The 26297-nt window shown below is 40.5% G+C and overlaps 1 protein-coding gene across 3 annotated transcripts in view; it reads left to right on the plus strand.

The window, feature by feature from the left end:
* LOC119906220 (solute carrier family 41 member 1-like) overlaps window positions 1-26297 on the plus strand; it is a 137010-nt gene that overhangs the window by 21559 nt on the left and 89154 nt on the right. For 2 of the 3 annotated variants that reach the window (XM_038723779.1, XM_038723781.1), the window contains exon 2: window positions 889-1229. In XM_038723779.1, coding sequence (XP_038579707.1) covers window positions 927-1229 — 303 coding nt within the window. In that variant the 5' untranslated portion in view covers window positions 889-926. The remainder of the gene's footprint in view (window positions 1-888; window positions 1230-26297) is intronic. The other variant, XM_038723780.1, reaches the window with a different exon arrangement.

Genomic DNA, 26297 nt, shown 5'->3' on the forward strand with positions numbered 1-26297 from the left:
CAATCCGGGTACTAGATGTCATTAGCCGCAGCTAATGTGGAGCAATGGACACATGATGTCTCCCTGGTCGGCTGATCCAGGTGCAGACTGCATGTCAGCTTACCAGTAGCTTCTTGTTAGCTCAATATTAGCCTGACGTTATCCTGGTAGCCTAACGATAGCTTGCCTTGTCTCTTCAATTGTTATTACTAGTCCTACATTTGTCCATTTTTGTGACGTTACCTTCACTAGCTCCAAGTCAAAGCGTTTCGGGATATGTTAGAGAGCTAATTTAGGCAGACATTTCACAGTTGTGATCAACTCAAAATCAACAAAAATGATGATGCAGTGGAGAACACAAAGAACTGAATGTCTGTCTTTCACGCCTGTCACTATAGGGTATAGTTAGAGACCGTCTTAAAAGAAAATCCTCATCCAAAAACCTAGGTGATGAATAATCTTTCCATTGTACTTAAGTAGACTGCTAAAGTCTTTTACCCCTGCTCCTCAGGTCCTCTGAGCAAGTCTTGCTAGTTGTACCTCATTCAAGACTGAAAATACGAGGAGACCTTGCATTTGTTGTCCTGGGTCCTAGGCTGTGGAACAGTTTACCCCTGGGAGTCAGCCGAGTAAACTCTCTTGAGTGTTTTAAGTCACAGCTGAAGACTAATCCTTTTAGGAAAGTAATTAAAATGCTTCCAGATTTTTACCAAATCATTGGAGGAAAACTGTAAAACTTTGTATTTCTTAAAAAATGCCATTTCTACTATTTAACTTACTACCATTTATTATCTGATAAACTGTTTTTTTTTGTCAGTTCATGGGCCCCATACTTTTTTTTGTAATAGTGTGATAAAACAACATCTGTCTCACCAAATGTCCCATTTTATTCTCTATTCCTACATCAAGCCAACACTGCCCCTCTTGTCACAGCTACCACTGCCATTATGCCTGGTGAGGATAAAGCACCACAACATACCCGCCAGAGGAAAAAGAACAAAAAGTCCCACTCTAAGGGGAAGAGCCCAGGTGGGAGTCCCAGTGCCTGTCTGGAAGGCACCATAGACAGCCAGGATGTCCTTATCTTACCCCCAGTGCTCCAGCCTACTCCAGTGGAGGAGAGACCGAAAGTGTCCATCGCCAAAGTAGAGGAGGAGTCATCTGTTGATATATGTCTTCAGGTGCTTTTTCCCTATGTGCTGGCAGGGATGGGTATGGTGATGGCCGGTATGGTGCTGGACAGTGTAAAGGTAAGTGCACGGTCATGAGGCTGGCATTGACACAAAAGCATCACATTTGTCAAGGTTTATTCACAAATTGAAAGTGTGCACATTACTTCCTAATAACCTAAGTAAGTTTGATAGTGGATATTTAGGGCCCAAGCACGAGAAACATTCAATATGGAAACACATACATATCCCAATAATCAATGATAACCATAGCGGCACCTACTGGCAAACGGAAGTGAACTGTATAAAAATAGGCCTGCACGCGCCAAGTCCATGTGTGATTTTAACAGCCGCTCACCTTCAGGTACGGTCTCAAGCATGTTCGTCACTGTTGTAAGTTTATCACCACAAGCTTGGCTTTCCATTGGTTTCATCATCTGGTATCATTTAACACTTCTCTGTACATTTTTATTTGCTATTCACATTACTTGTAACTGATTGATCGCTGCATTCCAATACATCAATTAAACACTTTTGTGGGGCAGCAGCGATCAGCTGATTTTATTTCTAATTCTATTTCACTCTTCTCTCATTCAAACATAAAAATTCACAAGCTGTAGTCTTTCCTCATATAATACTATCGGTGAGGATGACCAAATTAGGATTAGGAGGATGTGATACAATTTTCCAATACTTTTATTTGAAGTTCTTTGAAACAAGAAAAAAAATAGTATAGATAATCTTGCTTGTCCATAACAACAATAAAATAAAAAAAGGCAACCAATCTACTATGGCTTCAACAGGAGGCATTTTATGCAAGGTATTGACTGAAGTACTCTACTGGTGTCGGTATCACTTTAAGGGTACTGGATTTGGTACTGGTATCTTAAAAAAAAAAACACCCAACCCTATTTGCAGTGTACATGCTCAAATCTTTATCAACTTTAAGATGTTTGATAAGAGTCTAGCCCTGAACACCAATATTTACTCATAGTCATAGCGCCACCTACTGGCAACAGGAAGTGAATACTTTTATGATGTGATAAAGTCATCCTAGCAGGTTGGCCACAATCACTTCAAACTGTCGTAGACAAGCTTCTGTGAGTTTTTGCCAATGGGCGTGTACGTGGCACTTGGGGTTGCACGGTTCCTCTATAGCGCTTCCTAAAGGCTTTTTAGCCATCACATGACTTGGCACGCACGTCAGAAGGACTGTCTTTTATTGTCTGAAAGGGTTTGGGGGCGTGGTTGGGGAAAATTGGCTCAATAGCGTCCCCTGCAAAAAATTTTAAAAGCAGTCCCTGCCGTACATTTTACCTAGCCAACATGGTCAGATCACATGTCATACCCTGAAGACACTTACATGTCATATCTGGTCATAGTAATAGTGCCACCTACTGGCATCAGGAAAGGACATGTTTCAAACTTTATTTCTTATGCTTCATTTATATTTTTACCCCATATAGTACCTTAGCGGACAAAAATATCCATAGTGAGGCATACATGCTCCATGTCAATATCCAGTCATAGTGATAGCGCCACTTACTGGCTTACAGAAATATTCAGTATCTTTACAGTATCTTTACCCCTTATAGTACCTTAGCAGACATGATGTTGCCTTGGTGAGTAATTATTATGATTAATATTATGATATAGAAATGTAGCAACTTCCCAGGGCTCTACAGTGGGAGCATTTTGCTCGCATATGCCCCTAAAAATTGATACGTGCGAACAGGAAAAATGATGTATGAGCACAGTATGTGAGTACCTACAACCTACCTTAAATCCAACACCCCACCTGCTGTGCTGTGTTGTTAGCACAACAAGCTGATCGGCATGCAAGGGTGTTATGCCAAATTTTGCCTGCCTGCCGAGAATTGCATCCACCTCCAAATAATGCTTTTAAATGCTATAATATTCTTTGTGGGCTTCATCAATGGTGATAAATGATTCGGAGTATATATTTTATGAACGTTTAGAGTCTTTAATATTTTAATACACTTAGGAGAATTACCATTCCTTGACATTCAGTAAATATATGTGGTGATAACGCTGTTTGATCAATGAGCACAGCAAAGTGTCTGACAAGGACCTAAAGAGGTGGATTCATGATTCGGCAGATCAAATTATGTAGGCTACCTGCCGAGATTTGCACCCATCTCTTTTCTCAGCAAAAATTACTGTTAGCACCCTGCGAGGTGCATGCAATTCATAAAAAAACAAACCAGAGCCCAACTCCTTGTCCACGCTGCTTTCAAGCCAATACTATGTAACACTATATTTCAAGCAGCCTTAAGATGCTTTAGAAAAACAGAACAGGATGAATAATCACTGAAGCTATTGGCATATTTTATTACATTACCTTATCTAGCCAAGGTGTAACTAATTGTAACAACTCATACCACACAATTTGTATGTATTTTTGATTTCACCCTTTAAGAGTTCTTAGTGCACAAATATTCATAGCCATTTATGCTGGGGATACTGGGGACGTGTCTCCATCACTTCGTTTAAAGCATTTGTTAAATATGTTCTGAAAAATGGCTTGCAACAAGAAATGTTAAAAAACAAACAAACAAATGAATATACTTTGAGAAAGGTTTATTTGCACAATAAGAAAACATGCAATGCAATTTAAAGATTAAAAAAACAAATGTGCATTGTTCAAAAAAGTTGAAGCTAAAAAAATCTGATTCACTATATTTAAATAAGACAATTCTGCCATAATTTGGTGCAGAAAATGTCTCCAGAAAGCAGGAAATAAAGTGTTTAGTGCTCAAAATTTTCTAGGGGGCCTTCATTTAAATATATTTCAGCATTGAATATTTCATCAAACAGTGTTAAAATATCTTCTTGTCTTGTTCTCGTGAACCCAATATTGTGAATCGTGTAGTAATCGTAAAGTGTATCGTCACATCCCTAATCTGAATCCTTATGTCCCACCACTTTTCAACACAAAGTGATGTCCTTGATTCATTTTATTTTATCAAAGTACAAACACACCCCAAAAAGCTATAATGTGTTAAATATGAATGTATTATAATAAAATGTTTTATTAAATTCATGTAACTTTGTAAATAATTTTCTCGGGCTTAAAATTAATACAGATTTTCCATTAAACAGCAGTGAAGTTGGTATTAAATTTCATCCTAGGTGGTCTTAAAAAGGTCTTAAAAAGTGTTAAATTTAACTTTGAGAATCCTGGGGGTACCCTGCATTATACAAAACCAGAGACAGAGTAAACAGAGCACAACTTTTAAATGTTGATCTCATTGTTCTGCTTCAGTGTTTATAATTATTGACAAAACAGTAGCATTAACAAATTAAGAAACAAATAGAGACTGTTTTGTTGCACAAGGATTTACTGAATGAAAACGACCCACAAACGTGAAACTATAAAACTATTAATTTTTTACAAACAGTTCACTTTAAAATGAACATTAAACTTTAATTAAATAATATTATATTATACTAATACACTCATTTATATTAGTTATTTCTCCAGATTGTAGATAGTGCCTCTGCAGTGGACAGATATAGATTTAGCCACAGTGTACATTGTGCCAATATGTACTTCTTCTAGATGCCTCCTCCTGATAGCAACATGCTCTCCCTGTTCTGTTTGATATTGTTTTACTCAAGTTATTGTTAAATATTGTTCAGTCATCATGTTTACATAAAGCGTGTCGTGGGTTGTATGGGTGGTGCTGGTGTTTCATGTCTCCATGGACGGTTCAAAAACAATGTGTTCTGTGATGAGTGTTTACACACATCACTGTGATGAGTGATCAATGTTTTAAAAAGCTGTTTTCAATGAGTCAAATTTTCAAAACCTCTGTTTCAATATTATTCAGATTATTACGGCCCGAACAGCGACCACTGGGAGGTCCCTATTGTAATTGTTAGAATTATTCTTATTATTAGTGCCCGCACAGTGACCACTGTGAGGTCACTATTGTTATATTATTATTATTATTATTAGTGTGAGAGATGTAGCTCTTGTGATAACTCAGTTCATACTGCACTGGTCTTGAGAGCAACAGTTAACTTTGTAGACCCCGGTTCAATTCCCACCTCGGCCCACTGTTGATCACAGCTGCATGGTGTTTGAACTTAATGCTGAGAACATAATCTTTAATATCCACTGACTTGCTGTGGTTGTTTTTAAATTTGTATATTGTTGATCTTTCTAAATGCTGACATTGTTTACATGGAATATATTTTTCATATTAGTTGCTTTCTGTGTCTTCATGTTATTTCGCAACAGTGGACTAGATGTAACAGAAAATATATTTACAAGCAACACAGTGCTGTAGCAGGCATTTGTGGTCATAGATTGCCCTCTATTGGTGGGGGCATTACATGTTATGTGACCAAACACAATCAAACGAAAAGGTTAATAACACTACCGAAGCACTATGTCGTAGTAGGACAGTGGTTAAGGCATTGCCTTTCAGATCTAAAGATTGACGGATCAGTTCCCAGTCAGAGTGTTTTAACAAAATGGAGCAAAACTGAAAACTGTTATGCATTCTTTAAGCTTTAGGTGGTGCTACAGGATTTTCAACATCACATATACAGTTGTATGGTCCCGCCCTGAAGACATCTACAAACTCATAGTCACTCATAGTCATAGCGCCACCTACTCGCGATAGGGAGTGGCTTCTGATTTTTCCTTCAACGATGTATGCTTGGCGCTGCACCTGCTTGAATAAGTACCAGACTTTAAATGATTGATAATGGGCCCACCGCGCTTTAAAATCATCAGATACTGTTCCAATTTAGATCTCCAATGACTACAATTTCATTTATATTCAGTCCTGATAAAAGCTGCATTAAAGAAGGTAGAGCTTCACTGACAGCTGAAGGTGTCCTATAGCAACCACCAACAGTAATATTGAGAGTTTTAGAGACCTCAATCAGAATCAGAATCAGCTTTATTTGCCAGGTATGTGTACACATACAAGGAATTTGACTCAGGATTGGACATTGCTCATGATGTGCTTACTCATACAATACAATAATAAAATCAGATACAGGCTACAGTATAGAGAACACATACACATTATCAACACAAAAACAATATAGACAGATTGACAATAGTGCAATAAGCAGAGTGCAAAGGATGCAGGAGTAAATTATTTATGATCATTATTATTATTAGGTTTGAAACCGCAAGGCGGTAGAACCCTATTGTTTTTGTCTGTTTTAGTTATTAGGGTTTATACCGCGTAGCAGTAGAACCCTTCTATGTTTGTGTGTTTTAGTTATTGTTATTAGGGTTCATACCGCGTAGAACCCGAATCATCATTGGATCAAGCCTATTAAAAGTTATATAAAGCATGTCGATATCTCAATTACTTTTCAAGATATGGACCAATGAACTTTGAAAGGGGCGTGGCTCTGGACATGAATGACCACAAATCAGCAACCGTAGGGCCAATCATCACAAAACTCACAGGATATGTTCAGATAGGTGCCTCGGATATACCTGGACAGTTTGATGTACATAGGTCACTAGGTGGTGCAAGACAGGTGCTTAGCATTACACAAATTACACTATAAATCCCATATTCAATCTCCAATCATCACAAATCTCTCAGGATATGTCCACATAAGTAAATGAAACATGCCCTGAAAGTTTCATTCAAATCGACCACCCAGGGGCGCTATAAATGCAAACAAACTGCAGCGGATAAAACGCAAAACAGGCTACAAAATGCATATTGTTTGTTCAATCAACACAAAACCTGCAGGATATGTCTACATCAGCACTTCACACATACCCTAAAAGTCTCATTCAAATCCACAACTAGGGGACGCTATAAATGCATCGTAACTGGACGTGGAATGATACAATGATCAAGCTATCGGTCAGAAAATGGTTGCCCACTTGTTACAAAACTTGAGGATGTGTTTATAACAATGTTGAACCGTATGTGTGAAATAATTTTGATGGCGATATTGGGAAAAAAGGTATGAACCCGCGGATTGCCGCTTGCGGTTGTATATAAAAATATAACAATGTGACCAGTGTGAACAGGTCTGAAATAGAGAATGAGAGAATGATGAATAAATAATAAGTGGTAGCCAGTAAATAGGTGACAGAGTTACTGGGTTATTGCATAGGAATTGTTCCTGACACTGTGAGTCAGAAGTCAGATGTTCATCAGAGGGATGGCTTGTGGGAAGAAACTGTTCCTGTGTCTGTTCGTTTTGGCGTACAGTGCTCTGTAGGGCTACCAGAGGTGAGAAGCTAGAACAAGTTGTTCTGGGGTGAAATGGATCTGCAGTGATGTTTCCTGCCCATGTTCTGACTCTGGAAATGTCCTGAATGGAGGGCAGGTTGGCATTTTTTCTGCAGTCCTGACTGTCCGTTGAAGTCTGCTCCTGTCCTTTTTGGAGGCAGATCCAAACCAGACAGTGATGGACATGCAGAGAACAGACTGGATGATGGCTGTGTAAAACATCAGCAGCTCCTTATGCAGGTTGAGCTTCCTGAACTGGCGCAGGACAAACATCCTCTGCTGGGCCTTCTTTATGATGGTGTGCAGTGTTGGGCTCCCACTTTAGGTCCTGTATGGAGATCATCCGTGTGTAAATGTGTAATATGTAAATATGAAAAACTTTCCACAAACACAAAATGAAGATTTGTAAATTCACAAAATATTTTGCAACAGAACTACAAATACAAAAACTAATTCCACAATAAAATAAAAAATATATATATCTGTTAATATATTTAATACTTTACAAATAAATTTACCACATTTATGAATAGGTTCCTAACATTTACAACTTTCAAATAAGCATTTGTGAGTCCAGTTTTAATTTATAAATTGTTAAAATTTGTGAAATTGTTCCTAACATTTGACACTTTTAGGCAGAGAAGCTCCCGTGGAGCAGTATTTTAATTGATACTTGAGGCTTAGCATCATGCTTTGGAAACAATATTTATCCTGAAAGAATAAATGAAATAAAGAGATAGGTATGTAGGTAGCTAGGTAGATTTATTTTGTCACAATATTACAGGTTTAGAGTGAAATTGAGTTTGTAACTCCCTTCTGTTAATTAGCAGACAATATACAGATGAAACTCGAAAAATTAGCATATTGTGCAAAAGTTCATTTATTTCAGTAATTCAACTTAAAAGGTGAAACTAATATATTATATGGACTCATTACATGCAAAGTGAGATATTTCAAGCCTTTATTTGATATAATTTCGATGATTATGGCTTACAGCTTATGAACCCCAAATTCAAAATCTCAGAAAATTAGAATATTGTGAAAAGGTTCAGTATTGTAGGCTCAAAGTGTCACACTCTAATCAGCTAATTAATCCAAAACACCTGCAAAGGGTTCCTGAGCCTTTAATTGGTCTCTCAGTCTGGTTCAGTGGAATTCACAATCATGGGGAAGACTGCTGACCTGACAGTTGTGCAGAAAACCATCATTGACACCCTCCACAAGGAGGGAAAGCCTCAAAAGGTAATTGCAAAAGAAGTTAAGGCACATTAATAGAAAGTTAAGTGGAAGGGAAAAGTGTGGAACCAAGGTCCCAGAGTCTGGAGGAAGAATGGAGAGGCACACAATCCAAGATGCTTGAAGTCCAGTCTGAAGTTTCCACAGTCTGTGTTGGTTTGGGGAGCCATGTCATCTGCTGGTGTTGGTCCATTGTGCTTTATTACCAGAGTCAGCACAGCCGTCTACCAGGACATTTTAGAGCACTTTATGCTTCCTTCAGCAGACGAGCTTTATGGAGATGCTGACTTCATTTTCCAGCAGGACTTGGCACCTGCCCACACTGCCAAAAGTACCAAAACCTGGTTCAATGACCATGTACTTACATACTGTGCTTGATTGGCCAGCAAACTTGCCTGACCTGAACCCCATAGAGAATCTATGGGGCATTGCCAAGAGAAAGATGAAAGACATGAGACCGAACAATGCAGAAGAGCTGAAGGCCGCTATTGAAGTATCCTGGTCTTCCATAACACCTAAGCAGTGCCACAGGCTGATAGCATCCATGCCACGCCGCATTGAGGCAGTAATTCATGCAAAAGGGGCCCAAGCCAAGTACTGAGTACATATGCATGATTATACTTTTCAGAGGGCGGACATTTCTGTATTTATAATGCTTTTCTTTTTTTTGATTTCATGTAATCTAATTTTCTGAGATTTTGAATTTGGGGTTTTCATAAGCTGTACGCATTAATCATCGAAATTATATCAAATAAAGGCTTGAAATATCTCACTTTGCATGTAATGAGTCTATATATTAGTTTCACCTTTTAATTTGAATTACTGAAATAAATGAACTTTTGCACAATATGCTAATTTTTCGAGTTTCACCTGTAAATTAATATTAAAGCAATTATAAAAATGGTAAACAGAAATAAACTATAATCAATGGAGCAGTGCTGAATATGAATTTGAGTTTAAGAGTCTGATAGCTTGGGGGGGAAAAGCTGCTCTGCATTCTGGTGGTGTGGCAGCAGAAACTTCTATCTCTCTTCCCAAAAGGCAGCAGGGTGAACAGGCTGTGGCTGGGTGATTAATGTCCTTTAATATCCTTTGGGCTCTGTGTAGGCACCTCACCTCACCGATATCACTGCGCGGGAGATGGATACCAATGATCTTCTGAGCAGTTTTAATCACCTGCTGCAGAGCCCTCCGGTCCTGGGCCGTGCACATCCCATGCCAGTTTGTGATGTTTCTAGTCAGGATGCTTTCAATTGCTCCTCTGTAGGAGTAGGTAGGTTGGCCGACCATCAGTGGCTGTACGGGACTAATGTAAACTGCCTACTGATTATAGGCCCATAATATGTTAGATAATAACAATAATGGTACGTAAAACAAATAATACTTAGTGTAAACATTTGGAAAATCAGGCAAATACCTTTTCAATTTATAGTTGTTCTAATAATGTAAATTAAATCCAGTAACTGCACAATATGCCACTGGTGGCCATGTTGCAAAGCAGTTTCGCCCTTAAAATATGTTAACGTTTTCCACTAGAATTTTTAAGTCAAGACTGTTGGCAGAATTACATTAATTCAAAGCAATTTTTTGAGTATGGTGAATTACCTTTTAGTCCACAATAAAACGCATTTCTAAGTAACATGAACTTAATAATTGTCAACATGAATGCAAGTATTTAAGCTGATCCAACATAATGTTTTAAGTTAGGTGAAGAAGATTTTTAGCCACAATAAAACACATTTCTAAGTAACATGAACTTAATAATTAAGTTGATCTCTGCAAGTGGCTAACTGGCTAACATAGCTACTTGTAGTTTATAAACATAGCTAGCCTACATGCTACTGGAGCGGTGGCTTATGGGTAATCCCACAGCTTGCCAAGACGTTTTCCCTGGCTACCTGGCCACCTATTACTCCTGCATTTAAGCCTACTCAATCAGTGACAGGCTACAGCTACTAGCTAACTTTACCTCGGCACACAGACTGTACTATCAACACTGCTCAAATTTCAGAGTAAGGACTTCCAGATTTCGGTATTCGGTTACAGTACACTGTAAACCCGAATAAGTAAGCAGTACTCAAAAAAATTAAGGCAATCAGTTAAACTAAAAAAAAACAACATTTGAAAGAAAGAAATCTAATTAAAAATCTAATTAATAAGAAAAAACATACAAAAACAAATTAGCAATTGTAAAGACACACTTTGCGCCATCTTTTAACCTGCTGTAAACCCGAATGCTGAGTAATTCTCAAAAACAACTCCAAAAGTACAACTCCATTATTACAAGTCAAGTTTTCTTTATTGAACAATCATTATCAAAATTTGTAACATCTGCCATTTCTATATTTCACAGAAACAAACCGTTCATGTACATGAGTACATTAGGGGCGGCTGTGGCTCAGGAGGTAGAGCGGGTTGGCCGTTAATCGGAAGGTCGGCGGTTCAATCCTGGCTCCCCCTGGTTGCATGTCGAAGTGTCCTTGGGCAAGATACTGAACCCCGAATTGCCCCTGGCGGCTATTCCGCCAGTGTATGAGTGAGTGTGAATGTTAGTTTCCGTTTGAGCACTTAGGCTCAGTGTATGAATGTGTGTGACTGGTGAATGCAGATGTAGTGTAAAAGCGCTTTGAGTGGTCGAAAAGACTAGAAAGGCGCTATACAAGTACGGAGCATTTACATTCAAAATTCTTTCAACAAGTACTTTTAGGCACAGCTTCAGTGGTTTGCTATCATGAAGACATTATTTTCTGAAAAAAGGGTGAATGTGTAAATTAGTTTCTTTGGATAGTCACTCACAATTTCCTCTGCAACTACAACAGAAATGCTCAAAGGGTTCAAGTGGACCACAGGAGGGGCGTCGTCAGATTGAATGCCTACAAAATGCTCAAGGCGTGCGAGAAGGACTGCATGGTCCACTGTATCAAAAGCTGCTGTCAGGTCCAACAGCACTAATAAAGTAGGATCCCCAGATTCTATAGACAAAGCAATATCATTGTGAACTCTTAGCAGTGCCGACTCTGTGGTGTGACGCGATTAAACCAGATTAAAATTTTTCAAACACTGTGTTCTGTTGTAAAAAGACTTGTAACTGTTTAAAAACAACTTTTTACAGCACCTTCGAAAGAAAGGGCAGATGTGAGACTGGTCTAAAATTGGACAACACAATGGGGTCAAGATTAGGCTTTTTAAGTAGGGGCCTAACCACAGCATGTTTTAAAGCATCTGGGACAGAGACAAAACTGAGACAAAAGTTAAAAAAGGTATGGAGACTCGACCCAATGGTGCTAAAAACCTCCCTCACCATCCTGGCGGGAACAATGTCTAAAGCACAGTTGGTAGGTTCATGTGATGTACGACCTCAGTGAGGGAAACAGGCTTAAATTCCTCAAACACAGCAAAATGCACAGGAGCAGCAGGTATAAACACACTAAAATCGACCATGGCATTTTGCCTGACTGATAAAATAACAGAGAAACTTCTCACACATACTGGTTAAAATCTCTGTTAAAGCAGAGGTGCATGGATTCATAACAGAGTTTATAGTGTTGAATAACACCCTAGATTCATGGCAGATGTTAGCTATGACAGATGAGAGATAGTTCATCTTCGCCACCTTTATAGCCTTCTGATACTCTACAAGACTGTCTCTTAAAGGCAGGGTAGGCAAGCTGCTTCTAAAACACTTTTTGTCATATTTGTTGAAACTGTCTATATACACCAATGTATATTAAAAAGTTAGGTGCACTGAATAAAAGAGTATAAAAATCGACTGTCTGTAGTCCTCTCAGGGCTGCAGTAAACACAGCCACTCGTTCCATTCGGACCGAATGCAATGATTGGCTGGGTGACTGTCACTCTCCCTCGCTGCCTTGGCTATCAGCCCTGCTGCTACAGGAGCTGCCCCCATGCGCGCACCTGGTCAGCTCTCAGACCTGACGAGCGAAGCGGTCAGACCGGTGGGTGATATCTGCATGGCTTTTCAACGATAGTGACAACTGAGGAACACCAAGGGGCTGACACAACGTGGTGGCTTTATTTCTACTGGACAGGTAATCTCGCTTTTATCATTTTGTACTACTTAGCATACTGCTAACGGTAGTTACCTACCTAGCATACAGCTAACTGTTGCTACGAGTGCAGGCTGGTGTAGGAGCCAGAGTAGAGACGATGAATTATATCTAGCTGTAGGTGAGCTGGAAAACAGCAACGCAAGCTGTGTTTTCCGACATTAACATTAGGTTAGACAAGTGTAGACTGCGCCGGTTTAGTTATTCACCATACAGGTTTATTGTTATACTATGTTTACACCTAACTTAACGTTATCTTTACCTTGTATCTAATCTGTTTGTGTGATTATCTTGTGCCTGCAAGTGTTGTTTCTGTTACTTTTACAAATGTGGTGATGTAGCTGTGTGTTTGTAGTTATGAGAAAGACATTTCAATATTATTATACATAAACAATGATGGCTAAAGGTCCCCAAGTATCTGTTTTTCTGGGATATAAGCTACCTATAATATAGTTTGACATTGTTCATAGCTAAACCTACTGTGTGAAAACCTTTTACTGTAATTGGTGCTGTTATGCCATTACTTATTTTACCAGAAGTAAAGAAAATCCTGTATGTTTTATTTCTACTGTGCCCTCAGGTCACCTGCAGATTTGGAGTCTTTCATAGCCCTGTACTTCTTACCAGTATACGCTGATTGGACCATGCTGGTTGGCCTGGATTACAACCACCATGTCCACAGTCCAGCCAGGAGAAAAGCTGATGACACAGTTCAGTATGTTGCATTATGAGTACTTTTGTGCATTTTACTCAATACATTAATAAGTGATGAATCAAAAAATATTAAACAGTATGAGGAATACAGATATATGGTGCTCATTTATTGTTTTGATTGCATTTTATGTGAAAATGCTAACTACTGTATAAGAGAATAATGTCAGGTATTACAAACTTTTCACTAAGCTGATCCTCCTTTCTGTATTATCTACAGCAAGGTGTACAACAAAAAGTCCAGGAAGTGGAGATTGTACTCATTGAAGGTGGAGAAGGACTACAGTTAACATCGTATAGAGTGCCATCCTCCTCCTCCGACGGTTGTCTACTACTGAGGAGATGCCTAGAAGCAGAACCAGGAGACCTGATCCCCGTTAACATGGGGTTCTGTCAGGTGTCCCTGCCCCAACTGTGTTGCTAGATACAGCAAAATATAAAACAAAAAGTAATATGGTTGGTTTTGAAATGTGGTAATCATCTCCACAGCAGTGATATGATGCTACATACAAAGTCTGAACTGTCTTCATAATCAGTCAACACACCTCTGGACACACCTTGTTGATTCCTGTATATAATTATTTTTAATGATGTTTAAAATGATCCATTTGTGATATAGGTTGTAGTTTTAGTAGTATTTAATATCAATAAACAAGTGTTATACCACATTTGGATATCATTATTGGAGACATAAGACATACATGTAGTTGCTTGATTGTTTATGCTGCAAGTGCAAACAAAAGGCATTTATCATTTTCAATATTTTATTTAAAAAAGAATGAAAATATTATACAGAATAGGGGAAAATATCTTTGTGTTTTCTCTACTCTAGCACTGTGTCAGCTAGTGACATTACATCTTACACCCTGCTAGGATTAAACCTCTGTATTGTCCTAATGGATCAGGAGAACAGTTGCATATCTTCCAGAAACAGCAACTCAGTATCACGACGCTGTGTGTAAGTGCTCCACACTGCCATACTACAAACTGTCTGTATGCTGCCCCACTGAACTGTCTGTTACTCTGTCCTGGGTCTGGAAGATCAGCCATGTATGGTGCATGGAAACACTGTAGTCTGGATGTTGTCCACAGTCCTCAGATTCTGGTCTGTAAAGGAATTTATAGTTGTTAGAACCCCTAATGGGAAAGATCTGTGTAATTGGAAAGAACATTCATCAACATCAGATATTTTTATTGAACAGGGCCTTGTTGTTCTCTAACAGGACTTCTGTGTCTACATTAGACACCAGGTCAATGTACATAACACAGATGAGCCAATGGCTGAAGCAGAGCTGTAGTAGTTAATTGTTTACTGTAAGTAAACAATAATAAAAAAGTAATAACAATAGTGATGGATTACATAGCACTTTATTTTTGACACCCAAAGGGCTTAGGGGGAAACACCAGAGAAACTCTGAGACAAGTACACTGGGAGACAATAGACTAATATTAAAATATATATACCTGTTCATATGCTGTTGTTGGAGTGTGAAGCTCGACGCAGGTATGTGCTGCACCTCGTCATCCCCGTCCTGCCTCTTCTTCCGTGGACCCTAGCAGCCCTCACTCCTCTGCTTCGCCTTGACCCCGGGCTGGTCCCGGGCTTGTCCCGGTCTGTGCTTGGCTCTGGAGAGCAGTCCTCATCAGAGACAATAACACTGTCACAATGGAAGCGCTAACATGCAAAACAATGTACATGTTATGAGTCTAACATAACATGTACATTGAAATTCACATTTCGTGTAGTGTAACTGATGGAAATGTGAAAATCAGCCTGTTTTTAGCTTTGCCCAATGTTACCGCAGCTGTTAGCACAGCTACCTGTTGCTAACAGTTAGCTAGCCAGCTCGTTACCGAATCAAAGTCAGTCTTTTTAAACCTATCCAATATTAACATGCTAGCTAGATAGTGAGTACTAACAACCGTATTAGTTGTTTTGTTATTTTCATAACGATAAAGTTGTTTTCTTACCCCTGATGTGAGCGTTCACGCGTTTTTGGGGGCGTGGCTTTGGAAGGAGCCCAGAAGGGAGGGGGTGGGACATTCTCTGTTGGATACTTTCAAAAATCCAGCAGTTTCTTGCTAGTTTCTCAAACTTGCCTACCCTGCCTTTAATAAACCCAGAGAAACTTGTAACTTGTCCTTCTTCCACCTCCATTCAGCTTGTCTGCAGCATTGCCTAAAGGTACTTTGTGTTGTCGTTTAACCAGGGATCCGCTTTAAGTTTAAAAGACTTAAAGCGATGAGGGGCAATAGAGTCTAGGATTTCAGCACTTGTAGAATAGAAAGCAGAGAGAATGCTATCTGGGGAAGATGGAGAAACCAGACCATTCTTGGCATAAAACTGAGAGCCCAAGAATATCGAAGCAAACTCTCCAGCTGAAGAGGGGGTGATACAGCGACGCCAAGAGACTGAAGACACAGGTTTACTAGGAGGTGGGGGAACACTGATCTCAAATCTAATGGGGAAGTGATCTGAGATACTGAAAGTCCAAGAGAGATGAGATCCAAGGTGTGGCCAAGATTATGTGGTGGCCTATTCACACATTGATTAAGGCCAAAAGAGTTTAACAGAGTTTAAAAATCATTAGCAAAAGGGTTAGAGGGGCAACAAACGTGAATATTGAAGTCCCCACAGATCAGGAGCTTGTCATATTTTGGAACAACATCAGCCAGAAACTCAGAAAACTCGCAGATAAAGTCCTTGTTGAGTTTTGGTGGGCGATAAATGATTGCACACAAAACAGGTGAATCCAGGTCAGCCACAAACAGTTGAAGCTCAAAGCTGGAGTAACAGAAAGCAGGTAATAATCTGCATCTGTACTCATCCTTAAAGAGAGTGGCCAAACCACCGCCTAGACCTGAAGCTCGCGGGGAGTTGAAAAAAGAGCAGCCAGGGGGAGGAGCTCCGTGAAGGCGCTGTTTTCACCTGGTTTTAGCCAGGTTTCGGTCAGCAGAAGAAAAGAGCATTGGTCGTAAAAAAAAGTCACTGAGGACGAAAGTCTTATTTGTGACTGATCTGGTGTTCATCAGTGCCATGGAAATTGAACACCGTCCAGGCTGTTGGGAAGCCCGACTAAGCGGGCGGAGATTCCCGTGCACACAGCGCAGCAGCGGGGAGCTAGTAGGCACCTGGATGGTCCGGATCGCATGTGGAGTGTGAAGCCAGGTAAGCTCCAAGCCTGACACGAACTCCGTCTCTCTTACCGCGTCCCCTGCGGCGATTTTTATTTTTGCGGGGTAGCAGGCAGGGTTGACGCCGTAGGTAAGCTGGTAAGGACGCCAGGAAAGGCGATGGGGTCTTTAACTGCTCGCCAGAGCCGTAGATCGGCATTTTCTCCGCAGAATTACCTATAGTTAGAAGGGTCAGGCCGTCATATACCAGCAACCATGACACATTCTGAGTGATTGGTAGTAGGAGCAGGACAATTAACAATAATCTCAGTAGAGGTAAGCAGCGAGCCACACACAACGGCGGCATCTTCTCCTCTGTAAACAAACAAACCAAATGTATTTTTTTTATTGTACACTACTGTCAGTACTGTCTAAATAATGCAAAGATGTACGGAGATGTCATTGCTATTAAAATTACAAAAAATTCCATAAAGTCAAATACTGAGTAAAATAAAGACAAACCTTCTGCTTAGCAGGTCTCCTCCATGAGGCAACAGCCATCCACCGATGTTCCACAATAGGTTTCTAATGTGAGAAAAACAAAATTAAAGGAGACCTATTATACTGCTTTTCCAGTCTTATATTGTAGTTCTGTGACTCCTGTATGGCAGCTTTGCATGATTCAGTTCAAAAAAATTATTTTCTTTCTGATACTGGCTCTTCATGTAGGCCTTCATGTCAGCCTCTGTCTGAAGCAAGCTGTAGATGCTGTCTCTTTAAGGCCCCTTCTCTCAAAGCCCACCGTCTTCTGATTGGCCAAGACCTGAAGCATGTTACCAGGCTGTCGCTGAGCGGTACAGACAGAGTGTTGCTGTGCTGCTGTTGTATGGAGCAAATGACCATATATGGAACACCGGTCCGCTGTGTCGTAGAAGGAAGCTGTTGGCAGAAAAAGCAGTTCAGAACAGGAGGAAATCTGAGGTTTTGGCTCACAGGGATTATTACTTTAACCTCATTATTTGAAGCTTTGGCCATGTTTAACATGAACATCCAACAATATAGCATTGTAGAAAAGTCATAAAATGTGGAAAAGCATAATAGGTCTCCTGTAACTTACTCAATCCATATTTGGGTATAACTTCTTATAAATCTTTTCTTTTTAGCCTGTACCTGTGGATGCAGAATTTTACTACTGCTACTGGTCTTTTCAGTCATTTTGACTCATTCTGGACCAGAAAGAACCTTTTTAAACAAGATGGACTGCACTCTAACAGGAATGGAACAGGGAAGCAGGTTATGAATTTTATTAATTTCATTGCTTTTAGTTTTAACTGACAAATTCCCCAGCAGGTCCATTCCCAGCATTCTGGCACTGCATCATATAGCTCTGTCCTTGTAAATGTGGGTCCTGCTGGTTCTGGTTCTGATTCTATTTCTGATTTTAATTATGTTTTTTTTTCTTTACTCACTCATTCATGTCAGGATCTCTGATCTCTGAGCGAATAGGAAAAAATATTCAATTTCCACACAGAACTACTCTTATCTCAGTTAAAACCACCTCTTCAACCCTTTGAACACCCCCGGTATCAGGGGCTGCAAGCGATTGTCAAAACCGCTGACTTACTTTTGCCTTATATGCCTTTTAAGTCCAAAAATCAGTGGATTTGTTGCTCCGAGGGGAAGGGCTGCTTTCGAGCGCAGTCTTTTTTACCATTTGCTGGCCGACTGTAGGAGCTACTTAGACATCCAGGGTATCAAATAAAAGGATGTTCCATTCTCAAGCTACAGGCCTGTAAAGCATGGGTGTGTTTTTGGTGACAGGAATGTTGATGAATATACAGGTGCTGGTCATATAATTAGAATATCATCAAAAAGTTTATTTATTTCAGTAATTCCATTCTAAAGGTGAAGCTTGGATATTATATTCATTCATTACACACAGATATATTTCAAATGTTTATTTAATTTAATTGGGATGATTAAAACTGACAACTAATGAAACTCCCAAATTCAGGATCTCCTAAAATTAGAATATTACTTAAGACCAATACAAAAAAAGGATTTTTAAAAATGTTAGCCAACTGAAAAGTATGAGCATGTACAGCACTCAATACTTAGTTGGGGCCCCTTTTGCCTGAATTACTACAGCAATGCGGCGTGGCACTGCTCAGGTGTTATGAGAGCCCACGTTGCTCTGATAGTGGCCTTCAGCGCTTCTGCATTGTTGGGTCTGGCGTATCGCATCTTCCTCTTCACAATACCCCAAAGATTTTCTATAGGGTAAAGGTCAGGCGAGTTTGCTGGCCAATTAAGAGATATGGATACCATGGTCCTTAAACTAGGTACTGGTAGCTTTGACTGTGGAAACTTTACACTGGACTTCAAGCAACGTGGATTCTGTGCCTCTCCTCTCTTCTTCCAGACTCTGGGACCTTGATTTCCAAAGGAAATGCAAAATTTACTTTCATCAGAGAACATAACTTTGGACCACTCAGCAGCAGTCCAGTCCTCTTTGTCTTTAGCCAGGCGAGACGCTTCTGACACTGTCTTGTCCAAGAGTGGCTTGACACAAGGGATGCGACAGCTGAAACACGTCTTGCATTGGTACTTGAAGCACTGACTCCAGCTGCAGTCCACTCTTTGTGAATCTCCCCCACATTTTTGAATGGGTTTTGTTTCACAATCCTCTCCAGGGTGCGGTTATCCCTATTGCTTGTACACTTTTTTCTACCACATCTTTTCCTTCCCTTCACCTCTCTATTGTTCTATGTGCTTTGACACAGAGCTCTGTGAACAGCCAGCCTCTTTAGCAATGACCTTTTGTGTCTTGCCCTCCTTGTACAAGGTGTCAATGGTCGTCTTTTGGACAGCTGTCAAGTCAGCAGTCTGCCCCATGATTGTGTAGCCTACAGAACTAGACTGAGAGACCATTTAAAGGTCGATGCAGGTGTTTTGAGTTTATTAGCTGATTAGAGTGTGGCACCAGGTGTCTTCAATATTAAACCTTTTCACAATATTCAAATTTTCTGAGATACTGATTTTGGGGTTTACATTTGTTGTCAGTTATAATCATCAAAATTAAAAGGAATGAACACTTGAAATATATCAGTCTGTGTGGAATGTATACATTATACAAGTTTCACTTTTTGAATGGAATTACTGAAATAAATCAACTTTTTGATGATATTCTAATTATATGACCGGCACCTACTTCAATGTGATTTGGAACGTGGTTGTATGGACATAATAGTGTTTTAAAGATAACGCCCAACAACTAATCACTCGCAATAATCCACAGAAGAGTTTTTAACTTTCTCGAACAAACGGTCCATTTTATGTGTTTTTATGTGTTTTAATCTACAAGCCCCCTATATTTATTTCTGTTTCTATACAGAATTTTCTGACCTTTTAGCACACATCATGTGTGTGTGTGCGTCTTCTTCCTTTTTTTTTTTATCTCTGATTTCATCAAACTCAGAGTCTTTTAACTTGGTCCAATATGTACAGCCCACTCATAACAAAGGTCACACACTCTGTGTGGATGATGTGTCTTTAGTAGATTTTGCAGTCTCTGACTATGATGTTCAGGTACCACACTTTTCTACAGACCTCAAACCCCCAACATGAATTTGCTCTCGCCCCGTACACTTGCTCTCTGCTCCACTTTTTTGCCAAGCTGTGGACAACATGACCACACCATAGATGAGCAGGTCAGTGTTTTTAATAGCTCTTACACTACCATTTTAGACTCCAATCAGATACAAAAAATAGAGAATCTTTCCTGTACCTTAGTTGAATGAGGAGCTTAGGATTTTAAAGAGGCAGTGCAGAAAAGCAGAGCGGAAATGGAAAAGGGACAAACTGTGTCTCCCATGCCTTTTTAAAGATCTTATGTACTCCTATCAGATTTCTATCAAAGAGGCAAGGAACACATATTTATCAAATCTGATTGCTAGTCAAGGTCATCACTCCAGAATCCTTTTTAAAATTATATAATCAATAACTAGCCCTGCACCCATACAGCCAGGAATCTTCTCCAGAAAAATGTGAAATCACTTTTTTAAATAAATTGTGGAGATTCGGCAGCATTTTAACAATAACCTCAGAGAGGTTGGAGCGGACATATGCCCACACACTTCATTTACTAATTTTATGGAAATCTCTCTGTCAACCCTGGAACGCACTGTTTCATTGTCTAAATCGTCTACTTGCCCTTCAGACTGCGTTCTTAAAAGCTGTATTTCAGATGGTTGGAGCAGACATTTTAGCCATCATTAACCACTCATTGTCAATTGGCATTTTTCCTTCTTGTTTTAAGCATGCCTCTGTTTACCCACTTTTTAAAAAGCCCTCGTTAGATTCCTCTGTTTTAAGTAATTTTAGACCCATTTCCAAGCTGCCATTTTTATCTACTTTAGAAAAAATAGTTTCAACTCAGTTAATCTCCTTTTTGAACAATAATAACATTTTTGAAAAATTTTAATCAGGTTTCCACTTCCTACACAAGTACTGAGACTGTTCTGATCAAGGTCACGAATGATATGCTGCTCGCAGCTGATTCAGGCATGTTCTCTGTTTTAATTCTTCTTGACCTCAGCTCAGCTTTTGACACTGTGGATCATGATGTTTTAATTAGCCGTCTGAAAAACTATGTTGGCATCAGTGATGTGGCCCTGGATTGGTTTGTCTCCTATCTGTCAAATAGGTCATTTTCTGTAATCCTTGGTGAAGCCTCCTCCTCTCATGCTCATCTGTTTTGTGGGGTCCCCCAGGAGTAGATCTTGGGGCCACTGTTATTCACCATATACTTGCTACCTCTGGGGAAAATCATTATATTGATTTCCATTTTTATGCAGATGACACTCAGTTGTATGTCTACTTAATAATAATAATAATAATAATAATAATAATAATAATCTTTATTTGTAGAGCACTTTTCAAAAACAAGTTACAAAGTGCTTTAACAAGTGTAAAGACAATAATACCCAAAAGACAATAATACAAAAACAATACAAGATAAAAGCATGAAAACATTGAAAAGACTAAAATACACGTTTAAGATAAATATAAAATTAGTAAAATAGAATAAAATAAAAGGGATAAAATAAAGTCAAATAAGATCGGGAAAGGCTCTCCTATAAAAGTATTTTTTAAGAAGGGACTTAAAAGAGTTCTCTGACTCAGCTGACCTGATTTCCTCGGGCAGGCTGTTCCAGAGCCTCGGGGCCCTGACTGCAAACGCTCTGTTCCCTTTAGTTTTCAGTCGAGACTCTGGAACAGACAACAGACCTATGCCCGAGGATCTCAAGGTACGTGCTGGTGTGTATGGGACTAAAAGTTCAGAAAAATAACAAGGCGAGAGGCCATGAAGAGCTTTAAATGTAATCAATTGAATTTTAAAGTCAATTCTAAAACATACTGGAAGCCAGTGTAATGAAGCTAAAATAGGGGTTATGTGGTCATATTTCTTTGTTCTGGTTAAAAGCCTGGCAGCTGAGTTCTGGACAGTCTGGAGTCGATCAATAGATTTTTGTGTTAAACGGTGAAAAGGCTGTTGAGATGAAGGCGTGTAAAATGGTCTCGGTGTCCTTAAAAGTTAACATAGATCGAAATTTTGCTATATTTCTAAGTTGATAAAGACATGATTGAACAAGTTTTGTGGTGTGCTGCTCGAAATTTAAATTAATCATCAACAAACCAAACACCAAGGTACTTGCCACAGGCTTAATGTGATTTACTACGGAACCAGCAGATGGCAGTATTTGATTTGCCATCTACTGGGACCCAATGACCAGGATTTCTGTTTTGTCTGAGTTCAGCATAAATATGAAAAGAAATGCCATGTTTATGGATAATATGTCCAAGGGGAAGCAGATACAAGGAAAACAAAATGGGTCCTAACCCCTGAGGCACACCATATTTAACTGGACAGAACGAAGAGACATAGTTGTTTACAGACACGCAAAACTTCCTATTTGACAGGTAGGATGAAAACCATTCTAGGACAGTACCAGAGATCCCCACCCAGTGCCTCAGTCTGTCTAGCATGATGTTGTGATCAATGGTGTCAAAAGCAGCGCTAAGGTCCAGGAGTACCAGGACTGAGCACATGCCTTCATCAGCAGACATTAAAAGGTCATTGGTGACTTTAAGCAGGGCAGTCTCAGTGCTGTGGTACTTCCTAAACCCGATTGAAACTTTTCAAATATTTTGTTATTTTCCAGTACAGTGAGCAGCTGTTTGGACACAGTTCTTTCTAGAATCTTTGCAATAAAAGGCAGTTTTGAAATTGGTCTAAAATTATGTGGGAGGGAGGGATCTAAACCAGGTTTCTTTAAAAGTGGGTTCACGCAAGCCGTTTTAAAATAATCAGGGACACAACCAGTAGATAGGGAGCTGTTGAAAACAGAGATCAAATGGGGCCCAACAGAATCTATTACTTTCACTAACAACTTTGTAGGTATTACATCAAGTGGGCTGGAGGACACTCTCATTTGTGATACTGTTTTTAAAAGCTCAGACAAGTCGATGGGATAAAACTGGTTAAAACTCTCTTGTTGCTGGTGAGGAACCTCTGAGTAAGAGGCTGCGAGGGTAACAGAGGCTCTGATTGACACCACCTTATTGGTAAAATAGGTGAGGCCTGATTCTTCCGATGTCTCTTGCCTTGCTGAGATAAAAGCCTGGATGTCTAATAACTTCTTTCAGTTAAACAACACAAAATCAGAAATCATTGTATTTACCCTCATCGGAAACCAGCACTAGCTATCTCAAAAACCTCACTACCAGTAGGGCGTTTTCTCAGATAACATTCAGAAAGAAGCTTGCAGCCATGGTGTCATTTTTGACAGCACTACTTTTGAGGTGGCAAAAGTAGTGCAGTTCCGTTTTGTCCAGCTGAGACAGCTGACAAAGAACATTTCTCTGCTGACTTAGAGAAGGTCATCCATGCCTTTCCTTAAGACTTGACTACTGCAGTGCTCTGTATTCTGGTATTAGTAAGGGAAATTTTCATAGATTACAGCTCATTCAAAATGCTGCAGCCAGGCTTTTAACTTGCACTAAGAGGAGTGACCACTTCACACCAATCCTCGCCACCCTTCACTGGTTACCAGTGAGTTTTAGATTTGATTTTAATATTTTACTGTTTTTAAAGCCCTGAATGGCCAGGCTTCTGCCACCGTGGCCACAAGAAGGACCGCCAATGCCACGGTTGGCCGGGAGCTGCTGCAGACACATCTCCCTACGTCATCCCCCGGCCTCCTGCCCTGCCGGGTCAGCTCGCACTCCCAAGGCACCAGGGGTGGCTTGCTCATGAACTCCCCTGTGCAGCCATGGCATTCCGGGAAGCTCCAGTGACATTTTGGGGGGAATTGTGTGTTCACAATTGGAACTGCTGCAGTGGGCAGTCCTGTCCTGCTGCTGGCACAGTCCCGGGAAAAGGCGTTGGTGCAGACGGCCAAGGGTGGTGAGGTCGCTTTCAGTGATGAGGCTCCTGGGCCTCATGTCAGCGGCTCACGTGGTGTTCCCCCTGGGCCTCCTGCACATGAGGACACTACAGCTGTGGTTCATCCGCCTGCATGTGAATATCTCGGTCTTCACAGACACCTCCCTGATGGGCTGGCTCAGGTGGTGGGCAGTCTGTGGCAGGCCCACATGCCTCTCCATATAAACATGTTGGAGCTTCTCTCGGTGTGTAAAGTGTTCTGACACTTTGCCCCTCTGCTGAGGGGCCGCACCGACAACAGGGCTGTAGCAGTAACCACCAGGGCGGGGTGTGTTCGCCGCAGCTGCTGAGCCTGGCCAGGCAGCTGCTATTGTAGCCTTGTCGGCCAAGAGGGTCAGCGATCTGGCTGCACTGTCTGTGGCTTCGTCATGTCTCCGGACAGGGTATCTCACAGGCCTATGTGTCAGCCAGCGTATCTCCCCCGGACGGCATCAGGGCGCACTCCATGAGAGGCGTCTCCTCCTCTGTGGCGTTGCACGGTGGAATGTCGGTGGATGACATCTGCAAGGCGGCCTTCTGGTCTTCCGCCGTGCCCTTTCATCCATTTTACCTGCGGGATGTCTCCCACTTCTCGTTGTCTCACTCAGTACTTAGTGTTCTGTCTGAGTGATTGTCCTCTGAGTGCGCGGTGTGTTGGTGGCACTACTCACGCTGGACCTGCTCAGTGCGCAGCTGATGTGGTCGCTGTCATGACCTGTCTGCACCCCTGTGCGCATGGGTCGGTTCTCTGCCTTCCCATGTTGTGCCATGTTGTGCCATTGGTACAGTGGTGCGACACCAATGTCACCAATGCTTACCAATGCCACCAATGCATACCAATGCCACCAATGCTTATTATGTTGGCTCTGGGCAGGTGGGTCTGTACTTGGTGGTACCGTATGGGCCAGTGAGGCATTGACTCATCTTGCTTCGCCTCTAAACCCAATAGCGATGGCCTTAGAGTATAAGCACAGCCCTCTAAGCAGTGGGCCTCACTGGGCCTTGGTTCTCAGTGCTGAAGAAAGGCACTATGGGAGCCGATGGCTGGGTCTCACCAGAAGGACTATTGCTGACAATTTGTCTTATCAAAAAGAAAACATATAATCAGTAAACAAATCCTTACTGTTTAAAGGTTTAGTGTGTAAGTTTTAGTGGCAAGTGGTCAAAGATGTCCTCTATAGAGAGTTGCCAGTAAAGAAATCAGGTTTCTTTACATTGATATATTATGAAATTACATTTACTTGATTATTCAGTAAAACCATGTTATTGTTGTTTGTTCATTAAACAACAAAAAATTAAGTGTTACATAATGTCTCATTCTCCTGAAATACATTATTTTACTGTATCTTGGGAGGGTTGGCTCATCTGGACTAACATACCAAAGTAAATGAAGAACATCTCAAAACTATCACATCTAGTGCATCATGTATGACCACTGACAGATAACGGGAAAATGTAAGCCTCACTGTTTCTGCACCACAGTCCATTATACTGTCCACGGCCTGAAAGTGACCCGCTGCGCTGACTCAAGTTTCTTTATTGTCCTCTCACAGCTCACATTTCTCCCGAATTACGACAAGTGCTCAGAACTTTATGTTCTTTTCATTACGGTTTCTGGTGCTGTACAATGCATCTGCTCCACAACTCACTGCCCCTCTCTCCTTCTCTCTCTCCACTATGTCAGCACAGACACAAGTAGCATGCACGTACCTCAGAAGAGAGTTCAAGGTCTGGTGGATTTCTGGTGTAAGAAAGGGAATTTGTGAGCAGATGATAGCAAGGAATAGAAGAAAGAGAGCCACATGTTTATAGTGTCCTTGTGTGGAGCTTTTTCATTCATAGCAGCTCTGTCTACAGCAGGACTGTGACAACAGCTGCTCTAGAGTGACGTCAAAGTCGCATCAACTCCGACCTGAGTGTCCAGACTGAGGTTGCTGTTAAAATAATCCGATATGCATCAGATTTCGACATATGAAAGTGGCCCAAATCCAGACTGGAGAAGAATAGATTCCATGTGACTTGGCCTGTTCCCACTATCATAAGAAGATCAGATCTGAGTCACATATGAGCAAAAAATCGAATTTGAGTCACTTTGGCCTGCAGTCTGAACGTAGCCTTATTGACTTCTCACTACATCCAAAACAATGTGTCCACAGAGAAGGGTCCATTCATCAATATAACATAAAAAAACTATTTAATGATTAAAAACAGAAACCTATTATCTCAGCTCAGAGCAAAAACATTTTGGAACAACACAAGCATGTTTAATACAGTTTCAAAGTCATGT

The sequence above is a fragment of the Micropterus salmoides genome, unplaced genomic scaffold (genome assembly GCF_014851395.1).
Source record: "Micropterus salmoides isolate LMB-PRFRI ecotype aquatic unplaced genomic scaffold, ASM1485139v1 Ms_hic_scaffold_16, whole genome shotgun sequence".
NCBI lineage: Eukaryota > Metazoa > Chordata > Actinopteri > Centrarchiformes > Centrarchidae > Micropterus > Micropterus salmoides.